The 15,265-nt window shown below is 35.2% G+C and overlaps 1 protein-coding gene across 10 annotated transcripts in view; it reads left to right on the forward strand.

Moving 5' to 3' along the window:
• Window positions 1-14,945, forward strand: part of KTN1 (kinectin 1) — a 109,591-nt gene extending 94,646 nt beyond the window's left edge. For 6 of the 10 annotated variants that reach the window (XM_032251143.1, XM_032251149.1, XM_032251147.1 and 3 more), the window contains 10 exons: window positions 371-451; window positions 1,214-1,303; window positions 1,432-1,524; window positions 2,312-2,383; window positions 2,619-2,702; window positions 2,859-2,942; window positions 5,528-5,611; window positions 8,345-8,437; window positions 9,558-9,678; window positions 14,455-14,945. In XM_032251143.1, coding sequence (XP_032107034.1) covers window positions 371-451; window positions 1,214-1,303; window positions 1,432-1,524; window positions 2,312-2,383; window positions 2,619-2,702; window positions 2,859-2,942; window positions 5,528-5,611; window positions 8,345-8,437; window positions 9,558-9,678; window positions 14,455-14,459 — 807 coding nt within the window. In that variant the 3' untranslated portion in view covers window positions 14,460-14,945. Of the gene's footprint in view, window positions 1-370; window positions 452-1,213; window positions 1,304-1,431; window positions 1,551-1,618; window positions 2,277-2,311; window positions 2,384-2,618; window positions 2,703-2,858; window positions 2,943-5,527; window positions 5,612-8,344; window positions 8,438-9,557; window positions 9,679-14,454 lie in introns of those variants that run through there. The other 4 variants (XM_032251148.1, XM_032251151.1, XM_032251150.1 and 1 more) reach the window with 2 other exon arrangements.
• The last annotated feature ends 320 nt before the right edge of the window (window positions 14,946-15,265 follow it).

Here is a 15,265-nt window from a genome sequence, read left to right on the forward strand (position 1 = left end):
AGCTTAGAAAACTTATTTATTCTGGTTTTTCTGTGTTTTAAAGATTATTTGGCATGGTGTTAGTGAATGGTAGAGGCCAGATTTGAACCTAGGTTTTTCTACCTGGAACTGCAGAATTCAATTGAAAATATATAAGATTTTATTCTGATGGTTGTACATAGGTTTGTTTTTAGTGCTGATTTTCAAAACTGGGTCATGTCCAACTTAAACACAGTAGTTACATTCCTCTTTGAAATTTGTAGCGGTGTCCTGTTTGTCTATGTAGATTTCTTTTATAATTATACAATTTGGTTATTTAAAATGTTTGATTTATTTTATTTAGATTTTTGCTTTTTTGGAAATTAATGATGTTGACTTTTTACGCCCACAGAGTTACAGTGAATGGTTGCGTGGATTTGAAAAGAAGGCAAAAGAATGTATGGCTGGAACTTCAGGGTCAGAGGAGGTTAAGGTTAGTTCAAGGAATGAACAGTTTGTAAATTTAAACATAGAAAAACAAGCAAATCAAAGTTTGTCTTCATGAGCTTGGAAAAGATAAAAGATACATTAATAGAGTAAGGCTCTTTTGAGAAAGTGTAAGAGGTGATTTCATTTTGTTTAAATTTTAGTCGAATATAGTAAGTCAGCTTTGCATTTGATTTGTTTACAAAGCTAGTGTTTGCCATTCCTTTAACTTTGTATTTTGTTTCTAAAATTGAATATTTAATTATTCTTTACTGTCTTTTTAGCCTAGGTTTATAAAGTAAAAATCAGTTGAGATAGAACAATCTCACAGGTTTGCTGAAGCATCCCCAGATACATCATTAGAGATATTCAGAAACTAGATTGGTTTTTATCCTTGGCTACTGAAATTGGGGGGATTTATGATTATTGTTTTCTTGTTTCTTAAGTGGCATGAATTAAATCCTCTTTTCCATGTGTGTAGCATAGGCATTGTGACCTTTCTTAACTTCATATGTGGGTCTGCTTTGATTTTTACCACCTGACTAAAGACTTCAGTACCAAGACTATGTATTACATATAACGTTGTTTAATAAAATGACCAAAGGGTCATTGAATGAACTTCATTGCCTCTTAGAAAGTTGAAATGTAGTGTTTCATTATAAAACAGTTTGAAACCGTTTATCATAATGTAGTATTAAGTTCTGAAACAACCTTGCAGCATAAAACTTTCTGGTAAAATTATAGTTTTTCTTTACTTCATTCTTTGCAGGTTCTAGAGCACAAGTTGAGAGAAGCTGATGAAATGCACACATTGTTACAGCTAGAGTGTGAAAAATACAAATCCGTCCTTGCAGAAACAGTAGGAAATGATTTTTAATCTACGTTTTGATTTTACTTTAAATTATTACCTTTTTCCTTCGTGGCCTAAATAGTTTATCTTGGCATTAGAATATGAATTTTTCAAAACAACTATACTTTTGTCTGTAGGAAGGAATTTTACAGAAGCTACAGAGAAGTGTTGAGCAAGAAGAAAATAAATGGAAAGTTAAGGTTGATGAATCACACAAGACTATTAAACAGGTATTTACAAAAGAAAAGCTTAGAGCGAGTGCAAGGTTCCATGGTGTAATGGTGAGCATTCTGGACTCTGAATCCAGAAAAGCTTAGAGCGGTGGTTGTCAAAGTGTAGGGCTTCCAGCAGTATCAGCATCAACTGCGAATGTATGAGAGTTGCACATTTTTGGGCCCCAATACAGCTACTAAATCCAAAATATGTATGTGGGGTAGCAGCAGTCTATGTTTTTATGAGCCCTCCAGAATATTCTAATGCCCACCCAAGTTTGAAAATCACTGGTTTTAAAGTATGAATATAGAATGTAGAGTGCTAGCTACAGAACTATTTGTAATAAGGTAAAGAATATCTGGGTTGAAAATCAGTTTTAAAGTGTTGATATTTAACCCATAATATAGAATTTAAGAAAAAATTTGTGGGACCTGAATGTTATTGTGTGACCTCAGTTTTTCTCCCATTTACTTCAGTATGATAAAGAGTACCATGTTACTCACTTATTTTTTGGGAGCAACATGCAGAATTTACAGTTGCTGATGGTACCCTACTTTAATGCACTTGCAGAATAAATACAGCTGAATATCAGTTAATACTAATAAAAAATTAATCACTTTTAGCTGGGCCTAATATACAAGTGGAGTAGGTTTTGACCACAATTTAATCAAGTTCAATGTGACTCATTTTTAAGGTCTTTTAAAATTTAAGGTCTGAGATGCATTTCAAAACTTTGGAAGTGTCTTTTAATTGATTCAGAATTCTACATGGTTTACTTGGTCATACAATTGTTTCACATTTCAGATGCAGTCATCATTTACATCTTCAGAACAAGAGCTAGAGCGATTAAGAAGAGAAAATAAGGATATTGAAAATGTATGTTATTTGATTGTTTGACTTGCAACCTATGGATTTTTTTTTTTTTAGTATTAATGGTTGTCTGAAGATCTAGAGTTTAAGATTACTTCATAGTTATGCTCTTAATATCTTGGGTAGTGTTTGAATTGATAAAGTTTTATATTTGTAACTGTCATAACTTTGCGTTGTGGGGAAGTACTGTGAAAAGACATTTAAGTGTGTTAATGTTAACTTTCCTTTGTTGCATTGCTAGCTGAGAAGAGAACGAGAACATTTGGAGATGGAACTAGAGAAGGCAGAGATGGAACGATCTACCTATGTTACAGAAGTCAGAGAGGTACTTAGAATCTTTTCAAACTTGCTTCTCAATTCAGATTAAGTTTATAACAGAGTGATATTTCAGTATAAGTTGTTTGTGGCAGAGCTTCCAAGTAGCATACAAAACATGGGATATCATAAGGAGATCAATCTTAAACTCTAAACTTCATTGCAGCTGAAAGATCTGTTGACTGAATTGCAGAAAAAACTTGATGATTCATATTCTGAAGCAGTAAGACAGAATGAAGAGCTAAATTTGGTAAGAAGCTTGTCCTCCACTGGGCATCAAGTAGGCACTGAAAACACTTGTATTGACATGTGGAGAAAACATCCAAGCTTTTTTTTTCCTTTGCTAACATCTTTAGCTTGGCATTTTTATAAGTTTAAGATAATCTTCATATTCCAGTGATTCCTAAGATATCTTTCTTTTCTTGACTCCTAAAATGATCCGTCTTTTCTTAGCTCCTAACAATGGCATGTTTGGCTTCCAACTCTTTTCCATGTTTTATAAATCCTATTTTCTCAAATAGCAGTCTTTTCTGTGAATAAAGAAATGAAACAAAGATTGGCTGAGTTACAAAGATTTTCTTCTCAGACTATCAGTTAATGGGGCCTTTTATATTCTAACCTGGGAGAAGATTATATTGAAAGTTGAAGATAATGTATCCTTCATTCAAGGGCAGTAATCTAATCCAGTTTCTAATTTTAACCTAGTCTTTCTATATATTACAAATATAAAAAAACTTATAAAATTCTTTATTATCAACATATTATATAGAGCATAGTAATACTCAAAGCATAGACTTTGAGATAAAGTTAGCTAAATGTCTCAAAACATATAGTATCCTGTATTCCTATTCTAAAGTTTTCAAAAAACTTAACACTGATTGTGACAGACTTAGCTATTAGACAAATATGTCTGTCTTGCTCTGTTTCAAACAACAATTGTTATGTTTTCCTTGTGAGTTAAAAATTGTTTCAGCACAGGGATTAGATTTTTTGTTTTAAGTACCTTAATAAACCCTCATAAGATTACAGTAAGTTTTCTCCTTACCCAAAGTTTACCCTGCCCAGTTTGGAGTTGTCTTATTAGCATTACTCCATGTACCAAGAAAACTAACTCATTCATTTGTGGTTGGTATCCTATGTTATGGCAGAGATTTATGGGAGTCAATTTTTAGAAGAGAGTTGTATGATATACAGGTTGTGTATTCTGTATCTGGAATTCTTGGAACCAGCAATTTTTGGGGGAATTTTGGAATATTTGTATTATATGCTTGTTCTATATCTCTTATCTGAAAATCTGAAATCTGAAATGCTCCAATGAACATTTCCTTTGAGTGTCATGTGAGTGCCTAAAAAAGTTTAGGATTCTGGAGCATTTCAAAGTTGGGTTTTATAACAAAAAAGACCCCCCCCCCCCCCCCGCACACCTCTATTTTTGAGCATTTCAGAGTTGGGCTTAATACACATAGACACACACGCGCGCACACACACACACACCCCCCTACACCTCTATTTTTTAAATCTTTTTTTTATTTACCAGTGTTTTACTTTAGTTGAATTCATTCCCACTGCATCGTGAGACTAGTTTTATGCTATACATTACACAGATTAGGACTGTGATATGCCATGGCTATAAGTCCTCACCCTCTAATAAGTTTTTAAAAAATCATTTCTGACTAGTTTTTGGAGATTTTATTTAACTTTGGTGCTTAGTGGCTGACTCAGCAGTTGCATGGTTACATCTCCACTCAGCTTAATGCTTTCTTTTTATTTTTTGTTCCTCTACTTCTGTCAGGAGAGACCATTTTGAATGGTTGGTTGTTTTTTTTTTTCCCCTTGTCTTGAGTTTGGGATCTTTATTGTAGTTTTTGTTTGCTCAGGATAACTGTTGCTACTTTTTATAATAAAATAGTTTTGTTTGTAAGTACTTTGTGTATTCTTGGGCCAAAAGATTCATTTCTCTTGACAGAGAATATTAAAACTCAAGTGTTGTATAAAGCAAAATATTTTTGGGTACTTAAATAGAGTTCCCCAGATAAAATTTCCCAGTGGAGTTGCCCTCCACCCCATTGCCACCCCTTATTAATTCTCTTTTGGACCCTCAGAACTGTTTCAAAAGTTATGCTCATGGGTGGGAAGCAAAAATAATTACCTTATGAGAATAAGAAGAGAATTTTTTGGGAGCAATGTAGTTCATTTTCCTTGGTGATATTTAATTGGAAAATCAGAGAAGCGGCATTATATATTCACACTGGCGTTGCAGAATTTTGTAACTGTTTTGACAATTTCAGTATTCATAGGTATATTATAAGACTTTCTTGGTGGTATAATTTAGGCCACTGTGATCTTCTACTACCCCTTAGTGAAGCCTTAAAAGATGGTCCGTATTTTGGAAGTTTTTAGTTGACTGGATTTGTAGTATTTTGTTCAGTGTCTTTAAAAATATTATATAATTGACTCTGTAATTGAACTGTATAGGTTAAGAAAGGCTTTAAAAACTAATGGGTAAAGTATCTATTTGCCTTTTAATTTGGAAGAATTTCATTGACTATAAATAGCTGTACCTTTCAAAGGCATTTTATTGGAATTTGATGGTTTTATTTTTTTCATTTGCAGATTTCTACTCTAAACTCTAGTTCATTTCTGTGGCTTTTCTTATGTTTAGCTTTACAGATGGGAAACTCTACTGCTTAGCCTTTCTATACATCTGGTGCAGCATATTGGCTAATCCACTGTGCATAATAACTGTTAGCAATCCCATTCATTCTTCAGTCCTAGAGGTATCAGCATAATCAAAGAATGATGCAGATTAATTGTGATGTTCCTTTATTTTTACAGTTGAAGGCACAGTTAAATGAAACACTCAAAAAACTTAGAACTGAACAAAATGAAAGACAGAAGGTAGCTGGTGATTTGCATAAGGTAGGGACTGTTTGTCCTAGAGATGTAGTATCATGAGCCTATGTTGTGTCTTGAATCTTAAGCAAACTTAAGCTGCTAAGTCTGGATTTGTTGTTTTGCATCATATTAACCCTTTATAAATGTAAGCTACTTGTTGTCAGTTACTATTTTGGAACGAAACTTTTTGGCTTGTTTTTCCAGGATTCTTAGTTCACCTCATTATTTCATCACATTTCTGTAATTAATTGTTTTATAAAGTACAGAGTAAAATTTAATTGGAGTTACTCATTAAAATTTGGCTGCATTCCTATATTTTTTTTTTTTTTTTTTTTTTTTTTTTTTGAGACGGAGTTTCGATCTTATTACCCAGGCTGGAGTGCAATGGTGTGATCTTGGCTCACCACAACCTCCGCCTCCTGGGTTCAGGCAATTCTCCTGTCTCAGCCTCCTGAGTAGCTAGGATTACAGGCACGTGCCACCATGCCCAGCTGATTTTTTTGTATTTTTAGTAGAGACGGGGTTTCACCATGTTGACCAGGATGATCTCGATCTCTTGACCTCGTGATCCACCCGCCTCAGCCTCCCAAAGTGCTGGGATTACAAGCGTGAGCCACCGTGCCCGGTCCCCCTATATATTTTTAAAATTGGGATTTGCCTGTATTCATTTACAAAGTATGTTTCTATTTGTCTTTTGGATAAAACAAAGATAGAAATTTCTCTTTTTTTTTTAGAAGTTTTTTCTTCATTTATTTCTTCATACAAATCTATTTTTCCCAATCTCAGTGAAAATGGATGATTTTTGGTACTGCATTTCTTCTCATTGGTCTGACAGGTTATAATTCTGAGATATTTTTAATAGTAAAATTCACATATGCTTATATCAAAGCTGTTTCAGAGCTATGATGGTGTTTATGGGAGATAACCATCATTAGAAAAAAAAAAGTCACTTTTTGGAATAGCAAGAACAAGAGGTATGCACATCTTAAATTTTGACAGTGTAAATGGAATCTCAGAAACCCAGCAGTAGTAATTTATACTCGTTCCAACGTGGTATGAGAATGTATGTCTCCCTGTACTCTCACCAGTATTAGATATTGTCTAAAATTTAAATATTTGCTATTCTAATAGATTTTTTTAAAGTATCTCATTTAAAAAAATAAGACTCCTTTCGAAGAGTTGAAAGAAATATTTTTGTTGGTTCTGTATGCTTATAATTGTTATGTATAAGTCTAGGAATCCCCAAGTATTTCAGATTATTTTAGTGTAGACAAAATGTGAATTTAGGGTCTGCTTTAGGGCACAAACTTTGATGCTTAATGCACTGTCAAGGTTGAGTAGTCAGTTTACTTTGATAGGTGATTTTAATTTTTGCCCTCTGGATGAAAATAGAAAACATGCAATTTAGCCAGCAATGTAGTTTCTTAGAAAGTACTTTAAAAATATTAAATGGGTGCTCAAAGATAATAGATACATCATCTTATTTACCATAGCTAAGTTGGCAATGATGGGTGGCAATTAAGTGCCCCATACCAAAATAGTAGAAATATTGTACAGCATTTGATTGGAAATGCACATAAATATTTGACTAAAAAAGTTTATAATGACTGGGCTCAATGGCTCACTCCTGTAATCCCAGCACTTTGGGAGGCCAAGCTTGGAGGGCCATCTGTGGTCAAGACACCAGCCTGGCCAACATGGTGAAACCCCGTCTCTACTAAAAATACAAAAATTAGCTGGGCGTGGTGATGCATTCCTGTAATCCCAGGGACTCAGGAGGCTGAGGCAGGAGAATTGCTTGAGTGTAGGAGGCAGAGGTTGCAGTGAGCTGAGATCACGCCATTGCACTCCAGCCTGGGCAACAGAGTGAGATTCTGTCTCAAAAAAAAAGAAGTTAATAGCATACTTTGTGAAATAGTTAAGTATAAAGCAGCATGTATGTTAAGGCTTACTTATGTAATATTTTCTATAAGCACATAATTTGTACAGGGAGAGATCTAAATTAGGGGTGGGTATACCCCAAAACTATTTTAGGAGTTGTGGGTCACATATGATCTCTTTAGAACATTTTTGTCTCTTTTTGGGTTGGGTCATGTCTATAATCCCAGCACTTTGGGAGGTCAAGGTGGGCAGATCACGACGTCAGAAGATGGAGACCATCCTGGCCAACATGGTGAAACCCCGTCTCTACTAAAAATACAAAAAGTAGCCGGGTATAGTGTAGTCCCAGCTACACAGGAGGCTGAGGCAGGAGAATCACTTGAATCCATTGGTTGGAGGTTCCCGTGAGCCGAGATTGTGCCACTGCACTCCAGCCTGGTGACAGAGCGAGTCTCTGTTTCCAAAAAAAAAAAAAAAAACATAACATAAAAAAAAACATATATACACACGCACACATTTGTCTCTCTTTTAACATAACCCTTTAAAAAGTAAAAAATCTTAGCTTGTGGTTTGTACAAGAACAGGCTTTGGGCCAGATTTGTCTAACCTTTAATATAGATTAATACTACCCAAAATATCAACTGTGGGTATTTGTGTTTTTAAATTTCTTTATATAGTTTCTATATTAAGCTTTTAAAAACAGTGAACATATGTTCTTATAATCTGGTGGGAGAGTGAAGCTATTTTCATTTTGGAGGGAAAAGCCTTCTATTGTGTTTTGAGAGGAGCTTTAATCTTGTACAAAATGAATAAAATTATTTTTTATGTATTTATTAACTGTATTATTTAGTAGGTACCATATTGCTTTCTTTACAGGCTCAACAGTCACTGGAGCTTATCCAGTCAAAAATAGTGAAAGCTGCCGGAGACACTACTGTTATTGAGAATAGTGATGTTTCCCCAGAAACGGTACATATTTTCTTTATCCCCAGCTCTCTGAGCTAGTTAGCTTGTGAACTGTGTAAGAACAAAAATGTACAAGGTCCATCTCCGAAGGGCATCTTTCTTGAAAATATCCTGCCCCTAAAATGTAGTGTTTTTATTGATGTTTGATTTCACTTTTGCTTAGTGAGGTATTACGTTAATTTTAAGGTTTGCACTGACAGGTATGGAGCAGGGGTCCCCAGTCCCTGGGCTGTGGACAGGTAACAGTCAGTGGCTTGTTAGGAACCAGGCTGCACAGCAGATGAGTGATGTGCAAATGAGCATTACCACCTGAGCTCTGCCTCCTGTCAGATCAGCAGTAGCGTTAGATTTGTATAGGAGTGCAAACCCTGTTGTGAACTGCACATGCAAGGGATCTAGGTTCCATGCTCCTTATGAGAATCTGATGCCTGATGATCTGAGATGGAACAGTTTCATCCCCACACCATCGGCCCCCATCTATGGTAAAAATTGTCATCCATTAAGCTGGTCCCTGGTGCCAAAAAGGTTGGGTACTACTGGCTTACAAACTCTGGAGCTAGACCGCCTGTGTTTGAACCCTGGCTCTGCCACTTAGTAGTTGTGTGACTTTGGGCAAACCCCTAGCCACTCTGTGCTTTAGTTGCCCCATATGTAAAAGGCAGTGGTAATAGTCCCCATGCTGTAGGGTTTTTCAAAGAAGTAAATGAGTTAATACATAAAACATTTAAAATAGTAGGTGGCACTTAACACAGTGCCTAGCACTTACTTAGAGCTCAGTATAAACTTTTTTTATTGTTTGGAATGTGCTTTCTTTTGCGGGGCAAGTTTTTTTTCCTGAAAGAAAAACTGGATATATTTTTGATATTCATAGATTCTAGGTTTTTTCCCTTTGTGGCCAAGTGACAGCATTTATAACATAGTTTTCTTTGGTGCCAGCTAGTTTGCACCACTAGTTAGCAAACAGTATTTTTCCAGGTGGTTTTTGCTATTGTTGATTTTCTTGTCTTTGTTCAGATTTTCTAATGTTTGTATTTAAATCAGCAGTATAACGTTTTCTTTTGTTTGGTTGCACATTTCTTTTCCTTGTGTATGGAGTTAATCATCACTTCCATCTTCTTTTCAGGAGTCTTCTGAGAAGGAGACAATGTCTATAAGTCTAAATCAGACTGTAACACAGTTACAGCAGTTACTTCAGGCAGTCAACCAACAGCTCACAAAGGAGAAAGAGCACTACCAGGTGTTAGGTAAGAACAACTGAAATATTGCTGTCTATGGGTAGCTGACATTAGGTGTATGTGTAATGTATGTTTACCATAAATAAAGGAAACTCATACTTCACTAGAGAAAATATTCCTTTATCTCTCTCAGAGCTTCCAGATGACAGCCTTTAGCTTTCTTGGATCTTTAGTTCTATTTTGTGCATATTTTGAAGGTCTTGTAGCTTGTAGGGGTTATCTTTGCCTCCTTTGACCTTTTTATCAAATTGACTGTCTTGTAACTTGGCTGCCTGGGTTTTTGTTTGTTGCCTTCATACCTACAACTGCTTCATTAGTTTATTCTGATCTTAGTTCAGGGAAAGTATCTGTGACTTCCCCCCCACCTTCCTCTTTTCCTCCCTCCCAAAATAAAATGACTATAACATTTTTACTGAGGTAAGACTGCTAAACTGAAAGTAAAGTCATCACAGCTTCTTAAAATTGAAAGCTGGTTTTTATTAAGTTTGCTTTTGTTTAGGTAATCTAAGAAATTCATTCATTAACTCTGAAGTGTGGTTTTTACTTGAGGGTTCGTAAACCTGCCATTAACCAAATTATGTCATGAGCTTTTATTGCCTATATTACCTTGGAAGGCTCAGATTTGGTAGCATTTTAAAATGACTTGTATTCTAGCTGGTTGAATGCAGTTTTTGTTTTTCTGGTTGTAGGTTTTGGTGTTTTTTGTTTTTTGTTTTTGCTGTTGTTGCTACCTTGATTTTTTTGTTTTGTGACTTAAGTCACACTGTCTTAGAGTGTGCTCAAAAGCATAATTAGAGTATTCAGATATGCATTGAATACTTCAGATATTCTTTTGAAGCTATTTTCTCTAAAATCATGATATCCTAGAGACCCTAAGGGGCAACTCATCACTGAATTGTCCCTGCCAGGACCCCTGATAATACTATGTTGGGCTATACAAGGCCTCAGGGAGAGCTTAGGCTTCCTGGAAAAGTTGGGATGGACTTCCATTTTGATGTTAGAGGGGCATTTTGTCTCACTTTAGAGTGATCATCCTCTGGCCTACCTTGACACATTCTTTCCTTCAAAATACTAATTGAGGTCAATTATCTCTAACATGATTTTCCATATAATAAGCCCAGCTCATTCTTTAACATATCAACAAAAGTAGTTAAGCCTCATCCCAAATCTTTTGTCCGTGTTAAGCTGAGTTCTCCGTTTTCCCAGTGTAAAACTTCTGCCACATTTTCTCACTTTTCCAAATTAGAAAATAACCTTGCTTCCTAGGGACACTCCTGCATCTCTCCTTCCCAGGACTTCAGTGTTTTTCTTTCCACTGGCTCCTCTGTTCAGTCTTGAGAACATGCTCAGATGGCTTATTTTAACCTTGCACTTCCTTCAGGTTGCCACCCTTAGGTTTTACTTTTTTACTATTTAATATTCTTAAGAAACTACTCTCTCAATATCTACTTATTTATTTGTTATTGCTTACTTTATCCACTCTAGAATGGCTTTTCTTCCTGCTAGTCCAATGAAATAGTTATTGTAAAAATCATTAATGATTCCTAATTGCTAGATCCAATATAAGCTCTTCTTTTGCATATGATGAGATACTGAAAGTACTTAAGAGAAATATGTTAAAAATGCTGATGTTAGGCCTTTGTGTTATAAGGAAAGGGTTTCATTTCTAGAAAGCTTAAACAATTAAAAGATTGCCTATTACCCCTTGCCTTTAGACCTCATCAGTATTCTCTCTTCATCATCTCATAGGTGTTCTTTAATATTTTCCTTTTGTCCCTAAATATGTGGTCTTCTCATTTTAAGTCTTAGGAACTATTTGTATTACATTTGAGACTTATATGAATCATTGGTAGTAACACTTTTTCTTGATTTACAAAATGGTAAATTTTTTAAATTTACAATTAAATATACACTTAAAGTGTATATTTATTAAAATATATCTGTGTACCTTCACAACACAGTTAGCAGGCAGCTCCCCGAGGTGATAGCACAACATTCTTTTGTCAGCTGATGAACAGAAGTCCAGAGTTTGGCAGGTGGGTGGTTGACAGTATTAGTATTAGATCATGAATGATAGGATGGATAGTTATGAAAATAGAGGCCCACCAGGCACTCTTGAACTTTTTCCTTCCTTAGGCCATAGCCGGCATTGGTGTTGAGAATTCTTCCTTATGTACTTACGTTTTGGTCCCTATAGCTCTTCTTTATACCCTTTAAATATTGGTATTATCCTCAGGTTTTTATCCTTAGCCATCATTTTTGCTCATTTTCTCCCTTCTCTGTACTCTGTTTAAACTGACACCAGATGATTAATTTGAAAATACACATTTCGTAATCTTTAGAGTATAGGTAATAGGTTAATGTATCTGATGTCAAGAAACCTTTAAAAATATACACAAGTACTTATGAATTGTTTACAATAATGCTGCACATATTCAGTAAAGGGAAAGTTGTTTTTAAAAGCAAATATGCCTGCCGGGCGCGGTGGCTCACGCCTGTAATCCCAGCACTTTGGGAGGCCGAGGCGGGTGGATCACGAGGTCAAGAGATCGAGACCATCCTGGTCTACATGGTGAAACCCCGTCTCTACTAAAACTACAAAAAATCAGCTGGGCCTGGTGGCGCTTGCCTGTAATCCCAGCTACTCAGGAGGCTGAGGCAGGAGAATTGCCTGAACCCAGGAGGCGGAGGTTGCAGTGAGCCGAGATCGCGCCATTGCACTCCAGCCTGGGTAACGAGCAAAACTCCGTCTCAAAAAAAAAAACAAAAAACAAATATGCAAGAGTTAATATGCAGGAATTTAGTTTTTGTAAATCCTGATACATAATACTTAGATTCCTTAGAGCTGTAGGGATAGGTGTATTTAGCTGATACCTTTAATTTGTGAAAACTTTTCTTGTGGAATTTTTTTTCCCCATTCCATATTTTTTCTTCCTCCATCAAAAAAAAAAAAGGCTATCATCTTCCCTTTTCTTTTTTGCGGGAGTGGGGGATTAAGGTGCCTTTTATATGAATGGGCAATATTGGCATTTTATAATATACTTTTTTTGTTCCCAGATATCTACTCTTTATGTTTCACATTTGCCTGGTTTCTAAGTATTCTAGGTGTATTTCTAACCAGATCAGAAAACTTTATTATCCCAGGTTGCCTTATCTTGGAACCAGTTTGTAAAATCCTGTTGAGGGAGGATAATAATTTTAATAGCTGACACTTCATGAGTATGCCTGTAAACATAAACATGGCTTCCAACATGTGGCAACTCATTTAATCTTCAACACCACTCTGTGCATTTGGTAGGTAGATGCTATTATTATTAATCCCATGTTGCAACAGACCCAAAGAGATTCTATAACTTGACCGAGGTCATACAGCTAATAATTGGGCGAGCTGGGGTTTAAATCATGGTAGTTGGGGTCCAGGGCTTGTGTTCTTAATCAGTGCTTTTCTTCCCCTTAATTCGGGCACTGTGTTCCCTGATCCCTTTTGTCACTGTTTTCTTTTCTTCTGATTTTGTTTTGTTTGTTTGTTTGTTTATTTATTTATTGCCAACCTCTTTAAAGTTTTCTCAGTCAATTCTGACTTTTTCCTAAAGTTGATGTTTGGTTTGTCAGTAGTGTATTGGAGAGGTTTACAGTATTATCCAGGAGAAATGCAAGTGAAGCTCTGTGTGTACTCTCTGTACTCCCTTTAGCAAATAAATTCTTATGTGATACAGTCGTCTGTTGTTTCTGAAAGAAAAAGTTGTTTTGTAGTGCTTCTGAAGTACAAGAGTTAATGTTCTGGAGAAAAACTTAATCTTATTTCTACATCGAACCTTGGCTATCATATGGATCGGGTTTTCATTTTCTGTAATATGTTTACATAGCACTTTATAGTTTAATGTACTAGTGGTCTTTTTAGACTTTCTGATCAACTGTTAATAGCCATTGATAACTTTGCTTTTTAATTTTCAAACTGCTTCTTTTCCTGTAAACTTATTTTGAAACATTTCACACATAAAGTTGAAAGAATGGTACAACACCCGTAAACCCCCACCTGCTTCATCTCTTCTATATGTCTGCATATTTGTTGTTGTTAAACTATTTGAAAGTAAGTTTTAGTCACTGTGACATTTTATCTCTAAGTACTTTAGCACGCATCTCTGAAAACAAGGCATTGTTTTTCCGATCAGTGGTACCATTGTTATACCCAAGAAGAAGAAACAGTAGTTATGTAATATCCAATATTAAACCTTTAATCACGTTTTGTCAATTGTACCCCAAATGGCTTTTTAACTGTTTTTTCCCAAACCAGAATCCAAGGCAAAAGTTAACATGTTGTGTTTGGTTAAGTCCTCTAAGTCGAAGTTCAGTTTTTTTAGTCATCTTATCTGACTTGGAAAACTTAATATGCCCAAAAAAAAAAAAAAAAAAAAGTCTATATCTGCACTTTTATTTATTCATGGGGGTAAGGTTGTATTCAACCTCTTTTTAGTGCTACTCACTTACTTTAGCTTTACATATTCTTGAATAGGACTAATAGAAATGAATTACTGGTGTTGTTCTCTTAAATGTTTTCTAACAATTTGGCTCACATTTAAAAATATCTACCTAAAAGCTTGTTTCCTTTGAATCCTGAGATTTTTCTCATTTTGATTACCATTAGTGTGAATTGCTTTGAGCCTAGTTGAAAGGGCCATTCTAGATCAAATGGAATATGTACTTTTGGTGTTTGACAAATATCTTCTGATTGCCTTTTGTTGCTTTGTTTTTAAAGTGAAATTCATTCTTTCTGATCTTTTACAGAGTGAAGTAATTGGGAAACTGTTCATTTGAGGATAAAAAAGGCATTGTATTATATTTTGCCAAATTAAAGCCTTATTTATGTTTTCACCCTTTCTACTTTGTCAGAAACACTGAACAGAGTTTTGTCTTTTCTAATCCTTGTTAGACTACTGATTTAAAGAAAGAAAAAAAAGCCAACTCTGTAGACACCTTCAGAGCTTAGTTTTATAAAAAAAAAAACAAAAAAACTGTTTGAATAATTAGACCTTTACATCCTGAAGATAAAATAAACATGTAATCTTTTATCTTATTTTGCTCAATAAAATTGTTCAGAAGATCAAAGTGGTAAAGACAATGTAAAATTTAACATTTTAATACTGATGTTGTACACTGTTTTACTTAACATTTTGGGAAGTAACTGCCTCTGACTTCAACTCAAGAAAACACTTTTTTGTTGCTAATGTAATCGGTTTTTGTAACGGCGTCAGCAAATAAAAGGATGCTTATTATTCGAACTTGACTTGTTCTAATTTTTATTAAGCTTTAACAGATTTCATCAATAGTACAGATCAATGTAATTCAGAACACAGCTATTAATTGCAACCATTCAACGAGATAGGTTTATGATAGCTTCTATAACCTTTCTAAGTGGGGCACAGGGTCCTCTTTGGTTTGGTAATGTAAACTGCCCCAGGAGTACTGGGGTTTCAGAAAGGACAGGGCAGGCATTTAGGATTTCAGACTTACCACCCACACTTCAGGTAGAGGAGCTTTATTTTTACCATTACTATTATTTTTTGAAGAAATAATAATTAACTTTCAGTTTTCCTTT

The sequence above is a fragment of the Sapajus apella genome, unplaced genomic scaffold (genome assembly GCF_009761245.1).
Source record: "Sapajus apella isolate SASKATOON/1434 unplaced genomic scaffold, GSC_monkey_1.0 scaffold74, whole genome shotgun sequence".
Taxonomy (NCBI): Eukaryota; Metazoa; Chordata; class Mammalia; order Primates; family Cebidae; genus Sapajus; species Sapajus apella.